Source organism: Ovis canadensis, chromosome 8, assembly GCF_042477335.2.
Source record: "Ovis canadensis isolate MfBH-ARS-UI-01 breed Bighorn chromosome 8, ARS-UI_OviCan_v2, whole genome shotgun sequence".
NCBI lineage: Eukaryota > Metazoa > Chordata > Mammalia > Artiodactyla > Bovidae > Ovis > Ovis canadensis.
In genome coordinates, this window is record NC_091252.1 from 25,921,506 (window position 1) to 25,939,816 (window position 18,311).

The following is an 18,311-nucleotide window of genomic DNA, read 5'->3' on the forward strand; positions in this document are numbered from 1 at the left end:
TTTGATGTGTACTTGTCAATTGTTGATTTTTCTTATCTGCTTTATCAATAATTTATATTTGTTTTCAGATTCCAGGAAAACAAAAACACCTACAGAAGGTATTGGAAATATTTCCTTTTTGTGTCCTATGTTTAATGAATCCCAAGCAGAATTCCTTTTTAAAGGATTCCCATGAAGGAAAAATATATATATGAGATTAAAAAGAGAGAGAGAAATATTGAGAAAGAAAAAGAGTTAAGTCTTTACTGACAATAATTCTATGAAAACTATTTGGCAGTAGTATAAATAAATATTGCATATGTTTACTTTTCTTATTAATTATTTTTAAAGAAATGTTTTCTGGACAAGACATTGACCAATGTTCAGTATCAAGCATTTATTTTGCTAGAAAGCATAAGTTTAATTAATCTTGGATATACCAGGATTAATGAAACTGAATAATCATAAACTATGTGGCAAGTATACCTATGTCTTCTGTATTTGTTTGTATGTATTTATGTGTACAGAGTGTTTATATGTTCACATGTATTTAAAAAGACTACAATATATAATTATTTTAAATGATTAAACAGTATCATCTTAGATCCACTGTCAAATAATGCTTTACAGTCAACTTATGGAAACACCTATAATAGTCAGCAATACCTCAGGTCAACACTTACTGTGAAATTTAAGGGAAGAGAATGGGGGGAGGGATTTTAAAAATTAAAATCAAATCAGTGTGTTGGGGGAGTATATTTTATCTTTGACAATTTCATGAGCAATGGTTTTCTATTTATCTTTTTTTTCAACAGAACTAGCCAAGGGAAAAAGTAAGGAAATGCATGCAAAGTATATATATTTTTTCTATTTACTACAACTATTGGCTTGCTGCTATTCTTAAACTTGTGGTTTTGAATCTTCCTTTTCTATGTTTTATGCATGGGAACTCTATTTTTGTCAGAATGAAAGAATATACAACCTGCGAAGGGGATGGTCAGAGTGAACTGAAAAGCATGGCACTCTAATTCCTTTGAGTCCTGTTCAAATTCATGCAATCATCAAATAATATCCACAGTCATCACCAAAAAACATAACTTTGTTCCATTAACTGAAAGTGTATTATATTATGTTAGTGTAAATGTAGTCTTTGAAATCTGATTAGTTCTGTATTTAGGAAATGGAAGAAAAATTCTTTTTCAGGCTAGATTTACAGTCTCTTTTCTGCTTTCTTTCTTCTTGTAATCCATAAATATTTTGGTATGTTCACATGGTATGTGACATTTTGTTCATAAAATGATTCTTTTTCCCTACAAGCACTATGAGCTCTGTGAAATTGCTTTGTTTGGGATGCATAACTTAGGCAGCACCCAGTGTTGCTTTAATACATATTATTAAAGCTTGCTTGCCGACACTTCAGTAAAGCTTGATACTTTGAGGTTGTGTCTTTTGCAAATGTATACTCTTCTCTAAAGATATGGGATATGTTGAGCAAACAGAAACAAAAATTAACAATTTAACCCTGTTCAATTAGCCATTAAAAGCCATCAATTTCCCCGTATGTAGCACTTTAAAAATTCTAGGAGAAATTAAAAACATGTTTTAAAATATATACCAATTAAAAAAAAAAGATTTATGTTCACTTTGGTCTGGCTAAACGTAGAGCATTGAGACTCCTCATATCATAAAAGTGCTCTAGAAAGTCCTGTGAAGAGAATCATGAAATTGTACCACAGCTCAGCCAGGGGGAGCAGTCTATCTGCAGAGGAGTTTGTGATCCTTCAGTCCTTGATTTCTGTGTGGGCACAGCATCTGATGGGCAGTGGCACACTGATATAGAAAACACTCTATACACCACTTTACCAGCAGGGAAATGGAGGCCAACTGGAGATTTGAAAAATGGTATTAAGTAACATATTTATGTAACCTTGAGGAACTCACTTGATTACAATCTATATGATTTAAAAGTTCCCACAGACACTGCAACTCCTTGATAATCATCACAGTATTGATAAATAAACATGGCTTCCCAGACATTTGTTTAGCATCCCAACTATCTCCCTCCTTGGGAAGTTCTGTGGGCTGTGACTTGGACAGTAATAAGGACAGGAAAAAAGAGTTTTCCTCTAAATAAATTAATTTATTTGCTCTAGTTTATCATCTGGACCTGCTTTTGTTGTTCTTATTGTCATATCATTGAATTTACTGGATTTGGTAACTTATTTTTTTACTTCAGGATTACTTTATTCAGTTATACTTCTCCAATCCTATATTCTTATTTTGCTGTAACCACAACTTGTTAGTTATTTATTTGTTTTGTTTTTCAGTTTAATACCAATCATGTTAGAGGAAATGGGGGAAGTATACATGGGACCTTCCTGTGTATTGTTTTGTCAATTCTAATGATCTATATTGTTTTCAAAATAAAAAGTAAAAAAAAATTTAAATTCAAATTTAAATATGATTTCACAGTCTCTGTAGATATAAGGGTAATTTAATTTGTATTTATTAAGACAATTCAATAATTACATCTTGAATTATCCCATATAATAAATGTTCGACAGCCTTTTCTTGCATATCATCCCAAATTAACACAAAAGTTTTTCTGCTTACAGAATATTCTGATATGATTGGAAGACCCTTATTTTAACTTTGAAATCTCACAGATAAGCTTGTAATCGATTTTTATGCATACCCAAATCTGCTTCCAGTATTTTTTGATTGTCACTTTAGAAATTTCTTTTTTTAGAAAAATGCAAATTATTTTATTTTATTTTATTTTATTTTAACTTTACCATACTGTATTGGTCTTGCCATACATTGACATTCAGCTCAGTATTAAGTTAAGCAATGCATTTAATGACTCCATGTTTTCCAGACAATTTTTGGTAATGTTCTTAATGGTGTTGTTAATTTTAACTAAGTCACCTGTGCTTCTTTCTTTTGACTTGTAACACTTGGTCAAGCTGTCCGTTTTATTTGTTTTGTTGTCTGCCTGCTATCTTGGGAGTGGCTAAATCAATCATTATACCCTCAAAACTACAAGCCTGGTAAACAAAACTGTATACCTGAGAGACTAATGGGATGGCCTTAGGAGGTTTGATGACACTCTATGTTTCTAAAATAAAGTTCTAAGAACTCTTTCAGCATAAACATCTTCTAGTCTCAAAAATATATGCACCAAGTAAAACTTAAAGAAATCTCAGTTTTTCTTTAAAAAATCAGATATTAATGTGTCTATGTTAAAGCATTTGACAATCATTTAAATTAACTTGACAAGCTCGTCAAGGCAAAATAAGAATAGAAATGTAGATAATAGCACTTCATATAAAATTAGTACCTGCACTTCATACAAAATTAGTGCTTATTTTAATATGAATGTCAGCTTAATCTTGAGGCCAGAATAATGCTTTGTCTCATATGATACTGGCAAAAGTGGGTTCTTAAAAAGAAACACTGTCTGAAAAAGACTCTGTAAGAAGCATTTGTCCTAAAATCAAGGGAAGTATGTTGTGCTTATTCCTGAAAATTCTTAGTCTATTTTTAGTGTCTTAAATCTGCCTCAGCAAAGCCTTTGTCTTAGCTAAACAAATATCTTTTCAATACAAGAAAATATCACCTTATAATAAAAAGTTCAGAAGAAATCTGTTCATCCTTATCTGAGGATTATTTTAAAGCAACTGCAATAATTATCCTTATTGCTTACTTTTTATCCCAAATTTATTTCATATTGATCTAGTCAGTCAGAAAATTTAAACTTTTTCCATCCTTTGTAGACCTTATGATATCTTTCTAGATTCTTATCCATGAAAAATTTTAATTCCTCTCATATTCAGAATATCTTGATTGCTGGCAGCTATTATTGGTGCAATACTACACTACTACATGTATGTTTCTTTGTGTTAGAACAATTAAGTTGGAATAATAATAATAATAACAAAAATAATATATTTCAGAACAGGAAAAGAAAGAAAAACACATGGAACCAGGTAAATGTTTTTAAATTCCTCCATCCTCTTAATTTTGAGATATTAATTTGCAATTTAATACTGAAATGCCATCAAATAGCATGGAATGTTAATTTTGTTTTTCTTTTCTTGTTTGATTCAGCAAAGTCACCAAAGAAGGAACAGTCAGGTGAGTCAAACTGGGGCTGCAGGGTCTTTCTATCTGATGTCCAGGATTTATTAATGCTGCAGCCTCAGACGGGGTAAGGACCAAGATGGGGGAAAGGGCAGGAAATCCTTCCATCTTATGAGATGTCATTTTTCCAAGCTCTGGACATAGAGTTAATGTCAAGGCCATGTAAGAAAATGGAAGCCAAGTAATATGTTACATTCTTGCTACTCAATGTGTATTCTGTGAACCAGCCATTGTAAGGGTCTCCTGAGAGTTTGTTAGAGATGCAGAATCTCTGGTCCCATGCCAGACGCACTGAATCAGAATCTCCAACTTCCTAACATCCCCAGTGGATTTGTCAATGCAGTGTGTGAGAAGCCCTGTTATAGTCTAGTGTAAAAAACAAAAATAAAAGCAAAACCCTTCCTGTAAATGCATCTGATATTGCTTTGTTTTTATACATGGAATATTTAATTCTCGCAAATATTCTCTATCTATTCAAAATGTTCTTTATTGACACATCTTGAGTACTCAGGGGAGTTTCAGTGAGAGAAGTAGATTATGTCTTCAATCTATTTACATTTGAATGGGGGAAAAAAACAAATTGAGAATCAGACAAGCAGAAAAACACACATACAAACAAACAAAAACTAAGAATTCAGTACCTGTAGATACCAAACTATTTTCTTAAAGTTTCCGGGCATTTAACTTGCCCTATCTGTTGTTTCAAATGAAAACAAATGTATTTCCTGATCAAAGAACTTTAATGATCTGTGTGTGTATGTGTGTAGGTAGTCAGTCATAGCCTCATATAATGTCCATTAGTCACTCCTCCCATCATAATATATTTAAATAGAAATAGCATTTACATTAGCGATACATTAAAATAAAAATTGGGTTTCCCAGGTGGCACTAGTGGTAAAGAACCTGCCTGCCAATGCAGGAGATGTAGGAGACTCAGGTTTGATCCTTGGGCTGGGAAAAAACCTTGGAGGAGGGTACAACAACCCACTCTAGTATTCTTACCTGGAAAATTCTATGGACAGAGGAGCCTAGCTAGCTGCAGCCCATAGGGCTGCCAAGTTGGACCCGAATGAAGTGACTTAGCACACATGCACAAAATAAAAATAGCGATATTATGTAAATAACTGAGCTAATCTAGCTAAATTACTTCTACCCCATCACAAACCACAGCAAGTCAGATTCAAAACCACATTTCTTATTCTTCGTTCAGGTTTGTAAAACTTCCTCAGCAAACCCAAATCATTTAGGTTCATTAGATTCTCCAACTAGGTCCCATGGCATCATTTTATTTTCCACATAAAAACACTTAACATACTTTTATGATCATATTACCTTTTCTATTTCCCAGTTTAAATAGAAATTATAAGATGAGGATCGTTTTTTATATCTTTATCCCCACAGTGCCTATTATAATGTCAGGAACATTTTGGGCACTTGATAATGTTTGATTGGATGAAAAAAAATATCAAATATGATAACATATTTTTGAAAAAACATAAACATGAATAACTCAAATAATTTATAATATGTACTAATCTCACTTTCACCACATTAGGTATTCCAGGGTAATGTTCCCACCATTTGGCCATAACATATATTCTTACTTGTGTATGTATGCAGAAAGTTGAATTAGAGCATACATCAGAGAAATATAAACATGGAGAGACATGAAGAATGATGATAGGTATAATCAGTTTTAAGAGTTTTAATAGCTAAACATTACTATCCAATATTTGACAAAATGTAGTAATTTAAATTTCTTGAAATCTTTTTCTTGCAACTATTGGGTAATTTATTGATTCACTTTCTTCTTTTCATTCCATTTTGTAGACTTTAAGGAAACTGCATTGGCTTATATATAAAATCAGTCAGATTCTTATATAATTTAAAATGGAAAACAAAATGACTGAGTCATGAATGAGCATTCTGTGTTGGGAGAAGATATATGAATATCAGAAATCTGTGGTTCATGAAAGTAAAAGTGAAAGTTGCTCAGTCCTGTCCCACTCTTTACGACCCCATGAGGACAGAATACTGGAATGCATTGCCTTCCCAACCCAGGGATCGAACCCAGGTCTCCCTCATTGCATGCAGATTTACCAGCTGAGCCACAAGGGAAGCCCTAGAATACCAGAGTGGGTAGCCTATCCCTTCTCCAGCAGATCTTCCGGACCCAGCAATCGAACTGGGGTCTCCTGCATTGCAGGCAAATTCTTTACCAAGTGAGCTATCAAGGAAGCCCTAATATATTTAAAATTTACAAAAGAAAATAGCACAACATTGTATGTTCTTTTTCTCAGGTATACTTTTTTCTTTAGTTTACAAGTCTATAATATAGTCTTTTTGAAAATGAAAATAGCTATAAAACTATTTTAGAGAGACCCAAGGATACTTATAACTGATTTAGACCTTTTTTTTTTTTTTGCCCTTAACAGCTCCAACTGAAAAACACATTAAAGCAAGTATGTTAACTAAAACTTAAAAAAAACAAAAAGCATATTTTAGCAGCTTACTCTTAACTTTCTGCTTAGACAATGCTGATGCTAATTTTTAAGGCTGACTTACCAAATGTTCCTTGCTCTGATTATGTGTTGTGTTAAACAAATATGCATACTTACTCAACCTTGTATTGTTTTGTGAATCAGTTCTTCTCAAAATTTACCTATAGAACTTTCATTTGTAAATGTTAATTTGTCTAGATCATAATATGTTTTTGAATTGTTTGTATTTTTGTTTCCCATTGTGCAGAATGATAAGTGATCTTTTCAGTTTTTTTAAACATAATAGACAGTTTTCCTAATGGTTAATCACTTGATCAAACCAGGAGGCAACATAATTTGTCTACTAGTGAAAGTTATTGTGTATTTAATGGAATGAAGCTCCCTACAATGTTATTATTCATTTATTACTCTTATAATATCATAATTTTTAAGGCTTTTATCCTCAAAATTTTTTAAATTTATATATTTTTAATTGAAGGATGATTGCTTTACAATATTGTTTGTTTCTGCCATACATCAACATGTATCAGTCATAACATAAGTATACATATGTCCCCTCCCTCTTGAACCTTAGATTTTTAATAACTATCAACTGGTGGCTGGAGCATACTGTGGCATTTGCATCTATGAAACTTTGACAATACACTGAAGAATAAATGCTTTTTTCTTTGTTGGTATTTCTCAACTAGATGAAGTATCTAACAGATTGTCATTAATGACAATTATTTTAGGAAAAATGGTGTGTGAGCTTAGAAAAAAACATTCTTTCAGCTTCTTTAAACTTTGTCTATAAGATTTAAGATCAAACCACATTTTTATGCATGGTGTAAATGTGTTTATATTTTCCTTTTGATTTAGAGTTACATAAGTATTAATGATAGTACTAGTACAAAAAGAGAATGCATGTTTTATTTACTGCCAGGTTTTTGAGACAGAGTATGTCATTGGTGAATATATCAGAGAAAAATGGAAGATATAATGTTGTGTAGCTTGGTGTCTTTTTTTTTTAATTTTTATTTTTACTTTATTTTACTTTACAATACTGTATTGGTTTTGCCATACATTAACATGAATCCACCACGGGTGTGCATGAGTTCCCAAACATGAACCCCTCTCCCACCTCCCACCCCATATCATCTCTCTGGATCATCCCCGTGCACCAGCCCCAAGCATCCTGTATCCTGCATCGAACATAGACTGGTGATTCGTTTCTTACATGATAGTATACATGTTTCAATGCCATTTTCCCAAATCACCCCACCCTCTCCCTCTCCCTCTGAGTCCAAAAGTCTGCTCTACACATCTGTGTCTCTTTTGCTGTCTCGCATACAGGGTCATCATTACCATCTTTCTAAATTCCATATATATGCGTTAGTATGCTGTATTGGTGTTTTTCTTTCTGGCTTCTTCACTCTGTATAATCGGCTCCAGTTTCATCCATCTCATTAGAACTGATTCAAATGTATTCTTTTTAATGGCTGAGTAATACTCCATTGTGTATATGCACCACAGCTTTCTTATCCATTCATCTGCTGATGGACATCTAGGTTGTTTCCGTGTCCTGGCTATTATAAACAGTGCTGCAGTGAACATTGGGGTACATGTGTCTCTTTCAATTCTGGTTTCCTCGGTATGTATGCCCAGCAGTGGGATTGCTGGGTCATAAGGGAGTTCTATTTGCAATTTTTTAAGGAATCTCCACACTGTTCTCCATAGTGGCTGTACTAGTTTGCATTCCCTCCAACACTGTAAGAGGGTTCCCTTTTCTCCACACCCTCTCCAGCATTTATTGCTTGCAGACTTTTGGATTGCAGCCATTCTGACTGGTGTGAAGTGGTATTTCATTGTGGTCTTGATTTGCATTTCTCTAATAATGAGAGATGTTGAGCATCTTTTCATGTGTTTGTTAGCCATCTGTATGTCTTCTTCGGAGAAATGTCTATTTAGTTCTTTGACCCATTTTTTGATTGGGTTGTTTATTTTTCTGGAATTGAGCTGCATAAGTTGCTTATATATTTTTGAGATTGGTTGTTTGTCAGTTGCTTCATATAAGCAAGGTGAAAAGACAGCCTTCTGAATGGAAGAAAATAATTGCTTGATGTCTTTTTAAAAAATTACAGTTGAAAGTATTTACATAGTCATTTTAGACCTTAAAGAAAGGTGTAACGTGAATCTAAAATTCCACTTTTGTTTTCATGAAAATTTTTAGTTGAATATAAGCTGATTAGAACTTCATATTACTGAGTATTTCGTATGCTAATACTCAGTCTGTAGAAATGCATAATCAAGAAAATATATAAAACAAAATTGATAATTTTGCTGCAGTGGTTCAGAACTTTAGATTGGAGATTACTCTGAAAATGAACATTTTCTTCCTAGGAAAATGTGACATTTAGATAAAAATACTCATTTGTGATGAAAAAAAAGATTCTGTAAGTTCTGCTATCTATGAAACACTATCCAATCAAGTTTTGAAGAGATCAGCATCTTTTGCAGGAAATTAACAAATTTAGCTTGCCAAATCATCTTAGACTCAATATAAAAGTCTCAAAAGAATTGATATCCATTTCCTTGTATAGTTGAATGATTTGAACTTGACATAGACATTATCTCCCAGTATAAAAGTTAATTTAAAACAATTCATAAATTATTTAAAATCTCTGCTAGCAATGTGACCATCCATTTCCCCAGCTAAGAACTTGTTTTGTTTTTTCTTTTTTTTTGATCTTGAAACCACACAACAGAAGAATATTTCCATAGCTCCTATATATGGTGAGCTATTTATAAATTTAATGCCTAAGTCATCACATTACAAATACTATTGAAAATTCCTTCTGTTACTCACAAAGTATGGGGCACATAGTATTGTGTATGTAACCTGAATATTCAGGATATGATTTTACATTATCTTAAATTATGAGAGCAAGTGAGGAAGTGAGATTTATAGTTTAATATAAATTATTTATGGGATAATTGAATTAATAAGGAAAGGTGAGATTGACTGGACTAGTGCAAATCTATGGAAAAAATAAAAGGTAATTTGTTTTCAGCACTCAATTAAAGGAAATAACTATCTTGTGAATTGAATTTGTGGTGTAGAATTATTTGTTCTAGGTCCTAAGGAAACCAAAATTAGTACAAGAATAACACTGGAGGACATAGACTAGTTTGGAGCTGTATCAGTACAGGGTGGATGTTCTCATGGTGTCATGAGCTTGAAGAAAAGAGAAATCATTCAGGCTCAGTGATGTAGCATGCACTACGGAAGGGTACTTGCTGCCTCCACGTGTAAAGTTATGCATCAGTGATTATGTGGATGGAGAAGGAGTGCCTTTTACCAACAGAGATGCCAAACCTAGATTTACAATTTCTGCAGGTCGATAAAGATTCCATTATAATTGTTATTGTTCAATCACTAAGTTGAGTCCGACTCTTTGTGACTCCATGAACTGCAGCACACCAGGCTTCCTTGTCCTTCACTATCTCCCAGAGTTTGCTCAAACTCATTTCCATTGAGTTGATGATGCCATCCAACCATCTCATCCTCTGTTGTTCTCTTCTCCTCCTGCCCTCAATCTTTTCCAGCATCAGGATCCTTTCCAATGAGTCAGATCTTCACATCAGGTGGCCAAAATATTGGAGCTTCAGCTTTAGCATCAGTCCTTTCAATGAATATTCAGGACTGATTTCCTTTAGGATCAACTAGTTTGATCTCCTTGCAGTCCAAGGGACTCTCAAGAGTCTTCTCCAGCACCACAGTTCAAAGCATCAATTCTCCAGCACTCAGTCTTTATGGTCTAACTCTCACATCCATACATGACTACTGGATAAACCATAGCTTTGACTAGATGGACCCTTGTTGGTAAAGTAATGTCTCTGTTTTTTAATATGCTGTCTAGGTTGGTCATAGCTTTTCTTCCAGGGAGCAAGGGTCTTTTAATTTCATGGTTCCTGACGCCATCTGCAGTGATTTTGGAGCCCAAGATAAAAAGTCTGTCATTGTTTCCATTGTTTCCCCACCTATTTTTGCCATAAGTGATGGGACCTAATGCCATGATCTTCGTTTTTTGAATGTTGAGTTTTAAACATTTTTAAATAGCTTTTTAACAGCTGTTTTAAACAGTTTTAAACACGTTTTTCACTCTCCTCTTTCACCTTCATCAAGAGACTCTTTAGTTCCTCTTCACTTTCTGCTATAGGGTGGTATCCTCTGCATATCTGAAATTATTAATATTTCTCACAGCAATCTTGATTCCAGCTTGTGCTTCTTCCAGCCCGACATTTCACATGATGTACTCTGCATATAAGTTAAATAAGCAGGGGGACAATATACAGCCTTGACGTACTCCTTTCCCAATTTTGAACCAGTCCATTGTTCCATGTCTGGCTCTAACCATTGCTTCCTGACCTGCATACAGATTTCTCAGGAAACAGGTAAGCTGGTAGTATTCCCATCTCTTTAAGAATTTTCCACAGTTTGCTGTGATCCACACAGTCAAAGGCTTTAGCATAGTCAAAGTAGCAGACAAAAATGTTTTTCTGCAATTCTCTTGTTTTTTTGCTACAATGCAAGATGTTGGCATTTTGATCTCTGGTTCCTCTGCCTTCTCTAAATCCAACTGTACATCTGAAAGTTCTTGGTTCACATACTGTTTAAGCCTAGCTTGAAGGATTTTGATCTTTAGCCTGCTAGCATGTGTAATTAGTACAGTTGTGCAGTAGTCTGAACATTCTTTGGCATTGCCTTTCTTTAGGATTGGAATGAAAATTGGCCTTTTCCATTATCATACTGCGTTTAAAAAAAAATGCTTCAACACACCCAGTTCTCCTTCCTGCAGTCCACTGCACATCCCCCTCAACTCCTTACCACCACACTGGATAATGATATAGGGGTTGATGATATGACTAGTTATTTTCAAGAAGGAAGGGGATGAAACAAGTAGATTTTTAGACGCAGATCTTTTATACGACTCTTGGTGATCAAGAGGGAATAAAGTAGACAGTGCTTAGCAAATACATTAGACATCACTCTCTTTTCCCCAAAGAACCCTTCAAGGACCAGTATTCTTCAAACCCTTGTAAAGTACTGCCATACATTGCTTTGTTCCTCTTATCAAGGACAGCAGGGCTTTGATAATGTTTTCTTGTGCATATTTGACCAGCCTGTGGTCAGTTTGAATTATGAGTAAAAAAAAAATGCCAAAGACCAGATCAGAGCCAAAGTCTAGTTATTTTTAATTGCGGGTCTAAATTTGAATTAAATGACAACAATCAGGAATTTTTCATTTCTTGGTTTTAGCACCGCACTAGATTTTTGTGTTATGCTCAGCCACCAAGCCTGACTCTGCTTATCACCTTAACTACATTTCAGTACCTCCCTGTGTGAGTCACACATCTACACACATCTGTCTCTTGATCTACCAATATATGTCATGATCTTCCAGGAATATCCAGTATGCAGAATTTAAAAACAAAGTACCTTTGAATTTATTCAAATATATGATACTAGAAGACTATTTGGGAAGAACTTAAAATTACTTAGAGAGTGACCTGGCTTTTTTATTCAGTTTAAATATTCTGTCATGGAAATTGCTGGGAAAAAAGATCTATAGGCCTGAACTAGTAGATCTGGTATCAGTGATATGTGTCTATACCACAGGTTGCATGTCCTGTATGACACTGTATCTCAGTCATTTAGGGCAGCCTGGGTATATTGTATTATTCCAGAATAATAATTACTAGCAACTCTCTTCACCTGCTTAGTTTGGATGATAAATTATATGATCACTACCCAAATCACATATGATGCTGCCTGATTGAACTTAAAATAGCACTGATACAAGGCCAGGTGCTGGTTTGGGAATTTAAGTACCATAAAAACTAGACTGTGATAGACCTGGGACTGATTTAGATTGTAGGGCAAGATGTGCTTCTTGTTTAATCCTATTTATAAAGCCACAGTTGGTGTCCTGGGTGCTATCCTGAAACTGGAAAATGTCATGGTTTGGAGCTTAAGAATATTCATCAAGTTTGGTTCAAAGAAAACCAAGCTAGATAAAGGAGTACTAGCAGAAGTAGAATCTGAGTTCAGTTTAGAACAAGGCAGCAGGGAGGAAGAGGAAAGAATTTCAAAGAGAAAATCAGAAATAAATTTTATGGAAGTATAATGAGTACAGCAAAAATAATACTAAAATGTATGACTATTGAGACGAGTGCTATGTGACTTGAGTCTTATTAATAAAGCAATCTCTTGATATTATGTTTTAAAGGGTAGCATGATATTGGGGCAGATCTAAAGTTTTCCAGTAGGACAGGAACAAAAGAGGCCTAAAACAATTCCACTTGATCAAAATCTGATGTAAGAAAAACCAGCCATTTCAATAGAGAATGGAGAGATTATTTTTGAGTATTGCTGATGCAATTGGTATTCATTGCAAAGAAGTAATTTATTCCTAGGGCTTCCCTGGTGGCTCAGAGGTTAAAGTGTCTGCCTGCAATGAGGGAGACCTGGGTTCGATCCCTGGGTCGGGAAGATCCCCTGGAGAAGGAAATGGCAACCCACTCCAGTATTCTTGCCTGGAGAATCCCACGGACAGAGGAGCCTGGCGAGCTACAGTCCACGGGGTTGCAAAGAGTCGGACACGACTGAGTGATTTAGTTTGTACAACTTCAAAATATCAATTCTGGATGGTTTATGAATTGAACAAAACAAGGCATTAAATAAGTATAGGAAGATATATTTTTATATTATTTTGAAATATAGTTGAATCTCAAAAACTACATGCAAATTCAAGTTATAAAAAGTTTAATATATTTTATTGTATTAAAATTAAAGCCAATCAGTAGATACCACAAAGAGATAAAAGACAAGCTACATATGTGGAAAAGATGCCTGTAGCATATATTAGTAACTAGAGGTTAGTAGTGGAAAAAAAAAAAAACTCTAAAAAAAGGACAAAGAACTTGATAGAATAGTGGGTAGAAAAAAATGAGTAAAAGATATAAGCAAGTATGAAAAATAAAACAAGAAAGACACAAAATGGCCTGGAAATATATCAAAATAGATTTAGTGTGTTAGTAATAATGAAAATGTTCTTAAAATCACAGTAATACTATTTTATACATATCAAATTGGCCAAAAATGGAGGAAAATGTTCATTCTGGTGATGGGTATGCTGTGAAACAATAGAAACTCTGACATATACTGTTGGTATGAATGTAACACTTTGGGAAAATATGGCATTTATTTAGAGTCAAACAAGAACACAAGCTATGACCTAGCACTTTCACTTCTAAGAAAATTCTTGCACATTGCACCAGGCTTCCTGTGCAGGAATATTCATAGCAGCATTATTTATAATAATACAGAATCAGACAGGACCCAGTGTTCATTCACAGGGGAATGGGTCCATAATGTGTAGAATGTGTATACAGTGGGATACACTGACAGCAGTGAAGGCAATCAACTACAGCTACTCATATCAGCATGACTTGTGTAAAGAGTTAAACAGCTATAAGTAAACAGTGCATCAAATAGGGCAGTGACAAAAACATGAGGGGAACTCCACTAGTAGGGGCTAGGGCAAAGGTTTTGTAGAGAGTACCTGGAAGGAAAGCGAAAAATAAATAAATAAATTGACTATGACATATATCGCCTTATTTGGGAAATTTTAGTTATTTGGCTCTTATGATAATTACTCTTGAGTACCATTTTCTTGATTCAAGGAAAATCTTGTTGACTTTGTCTTTGGTTTCTTTATGTAGACCAGTAAAGGCACTAAAGCTGTTAAAGTCTAGTAGGCCATCTTGTTAAACTATTTTAACACTGCATCTCAACACATTTTGAAGGAAGCCAATTACAAGAATTAAAAAATATAATCCAATTTATAAAAAGTTTTATCACTAAACAATATAACTCAACCTGTGTATAATGGCTTTACCTTTGTTTGGAGATAAATTCATGTAATAAAAAACTACAGAAAAATAAAGAAATGATTTATACAAAAATTAGGGCAATGATATTCTGAGATGAAGAGAGAGGTATGCAATGAGTAGTAAGACAAATAAGAGGTTTCAAAGGCTTTGGTGATATTGTATTACTTAAGCTTACAGGGGGTTGGAAAGGTATGCATTTTTCGCAAGGATTGTATCTTGGAAGAGAATTTCTGTATTATTTAACAATTAGTTATAAAAAATATTCAAGCACATTAAAGCGTAAGTTTTCTCTGCTGCTTGCTTTGCTCTTAGGTGCCACATACATTTTCTCCTTTAGGTAGTTTTAGTCTTGTCTGACTTCGAATACTATAAGGTATTGACCTGGCATGTCTAATATCCATTTCTTGTTCTTTAATACCTGAATTTACAGAGACTGAACAAACCAAAGAAGAGGTTGGTTCTGCCTCATCGAAAAAAGGTCAGTGCAGCTTAAAGAAAAAGATGTCATGACTATAACTTCTTTATGCTTATAGAAGAGCCTTATTTATTGATTTTACTATTTCACTGATATGGAGCAAAGTCACTTTGCACAAGAATTGTAGTACCTATGTTAACAAGGCTTTGTCTTTTGTACTCTGATGCCAAACGTTTTTATTCTTTTAGGGTCATAAACTAAAGATAGTAATTATAGTCCAATTTTAAGTTAGTTTTTTAAAATAAATTGAAGAAATGCAACTGTGTAAACTCCACAGGCTCCAAACATCTGGAGAGCATTCAAACTTAGTACGCTGATTTATATGTTTAGGGTTTGAACAAACGGAACTTTGACTAGTAGAACTTCCATGAACAATGTTCGCTTTACATAAGAATAGTGTAAAATTAGAAATTACATTCCTTGGGATGCTTGCCTGAAAAGAAACATATTAGGAAGTTTGGAATTTAAGTTTTTAAATCTATTTTTCTTGTCACATCTAATCAGAAGCAACCATTATGTGAATATTGACTCCTCTTAGTTGACATTCTAAAGAATATCTTTAAGAACATTAATATATGTTAAAAATATTCAGTATGATGAGAAATTTACATATTCTCCATTCAAAATAAACTGGAATAATTTTTAAATTTTGCTTTATAAATAGAAATGAAATCAATAATATATCCAGTGTCTTTGTAAGAATCTCAAGACACAGTTTAGCAACCCTATCCTCCACACACACATATACAAACACTACATACATAGCCTTTCCCATATATGCCACTAAATGACTTAACATTTTTCTTCTTAAAAGCTCTTTATTGCATATGCTCTTTAGGAAAATATGTATCAGGACTATAGGGAGATATAAAATATATATGACACATATCCATATTCCCAAGTTTTATATATATATATATATATATATATATATAAATGAATACATGGATATATTGATAAATGTATATATTAATCAAGTAAACTATAAATTAATATGTTAGTTATATAAATTAGTGTACAAGTTACTATACCCATGTATATACTGATGAAAGACAAAAAATTAAAGGATACTTAAAGGAAATATAAACTGTACTGTAAGATAATACTTAATTAGAACCAATTAAATTATTTAATGGGTTTGCTTTTTCAAATATAATTCTACTTATTATTCTGAATTTATAGTAAACAGAATAAAATCTGTTTCTGAGACAGCTCTTTTCTTAGTAACCTGGTATTTGTGATGTCATTTTTGCAATGTGACCACAATACCTGTTTCATTGACATATTTTACCAGGTATCGATTTGCCAGAAGTGGTAGAGCCTTGAATTTATTGGAAGCCCATATTAATATATGTCATTCTTTTATGAATTCTTATTCTTATTCTAAAATCACTTTTGCTTGTCAGCATTAAGTGTAACGTGTGGGTAAAACCTGGGTGCTTCACAATGGATAATTCCATGGTGTCAATAACAAGGCTAAGGGTCTCAATACAGATTCAGAGAAAGTCATAATCTAGGCATGGATACAGGGTACATGGATCTAGTAAGTAACTATAAGGTAAGTACATCTATATTTGCTGATGCAAGAACAGAAGGAAGGCAGAATTGTGTTCAAAATCTTCAGCCATGAATGAAACTAGTGGGATGTCCAAGTAGCAGTTATATGGATTTTATCTGGAATTAGATTTCACATATTGAGCCTCAAGAAGTTTTTGATTGTCAAGACAGTCTGGAGACAGTGTTAAAAAGGAAAGATTCGAAAACTAGTAGCTGACCCATGCACAGACTCTGAATCACTTGGAGCCTAGATATTTAGGGTAGAAATATGAGCACACATGATATGGAGTTAGTCAAGTCCCATTAGAGTAAACAGACATACTGAATTAATATTGAATCTTAGTTTAGTGAATTCACTGAAATATTCAACCAAGAATGATCTCTGAGTTTAGAGTAAGGCCAAACATTTTGGTTGGGATTAATTAGAACTGATTGCTAGGCTCAGAATGAAATGCAAGGAGGTAAATAACCTGTTTATGAAAATTGAATATTGGCGTTATTTACTTTGCCTCTAGTTAATTAGATCTCATACCTCAATCATTAATTTAAATATGACTCTACATATTAGATTTCCTTGCAGCTATAGAAAACGAACAGAAACAAGTGTTCCTTCCAAAGCCATCATAAACATTTTGAAACTCAGGTAGGACTTAACCAGTTTGACAAGTGACAAATAACATTCAAAGGAGACTCTTCTCATTTGTCAGGTAGTTTCATTTCTCCTTATCAGTGATGATTAATCACACGTGAAATATATGTTGCTTCATCATACATATAGTAACCAGCCCCCAATCTCTTTTGGGCTTTCTTTGTTTTTAAGATACTGGACTTTTTATTATTCTACATTGAGGTTTAAACTAGGAACTGTGTTACAATGCTAAGTGGAAATTACTGATTTTACAATTGTTTTAAATATTCAAAGTTAGAAAAATAATTAAATATTTTAAATTAATCACAGTCTGCCAGTTTATATCTAGTATAAATTGTTTAATCTTAAGCTTGCTTTTAAGTCAAATTTTATTTGGAGATATATAGTATTAAATCATCAATATGATAATTATCTTACTGTTTTATATTTGCTTTGAAGTGTTCAAATACTTTTCACTTTCATTCAACATATACTTGTGGATCATACACTATGTGAAAACTTAAGGAAATATACAGATATTACTTGAGCAATTAAAATCATGAATATATGAAGCTATTCCATGAGTTATTTAGGCCTCATTTATTTTTTTTTTTTTTGCTTTCAGCTAAATGTTTTCCATATGATCATAGTTAATGTTTGAAAGGCAATGGGATAAATAGATAAATAGAGATAAAAAGCCATAGGAGTTTAAAAATTATTCTTACTTGAGGAAAAGCAAAAGATTTGCTGTAAAAGGTGACATTAAATTTAAGCCCTAAATAACAGGTAGACATTTGTTATGTAATAATTAGTTGAAAGAGTATCTTGGGCCTAGGTAACAGAGGAAGGCAAAGCAGAGGGAAACTGCATGATGTCTATGAAGAGTAATAAGAGTCTCAAGAATACAAAATGAATAAATACAACTTGTGCTAATAATGCTGTAAGGGGGCCTGATTTTAATATTCAGCTCTATCTTATGAGCACTAGGGAGTCAATGAAGACCTGTAAGTACAGAAATGATACTCAGACTTTTGCTTTAGAAAATTATTTTTTTTAATTTTTTTTTTGCTTGCTCCTTGGAAGAAAAGTTATG

General features: G+C 33.4%; 1 protein-coding gene across 50 annotated transcripts in view; it reads left to right on the forward strand.

Annotated features, from left to right (window-relative positions):
• Positions 1–18,311, forward strand: part of TRDN (triadin) — a 409,007-nt gene that overhangs the window by 276,593 nt on the left and 114,103 nt on the right. For 41 of the 50 annotated variants that reach the window (XM_069599059.1, XM_069599060.1, XM_069599070.1 and 38 more), the window contains 6 exons: positions 69–98; positions 795–812; positions 3,936–3,968; positions 4,090–4,116; positions 6,558–6,584; positions 14,989–15,036. In XM_069599059.1, the coding sequence (XP_069455160.1) occupies positions 69–98; positions 795–812; positions 3,936–3,968; positions 4,090–4,116; positions 6,558–6,584; positions 14,989–15,036 (183 nt within the window). The remainder of the gene's footprint in view (positions 1–68; positions 99–794; positions 813–3,935; positions 3,969–4,089; positions 4,117–6,557; positions 6,585–14,988; positions 15,037–18,311) is intronic. The other 9 variants (XM_069599067.1, XM_069599074.1, XM_069599106.1 and 6 more) reach the window with 1 other exon arrangement.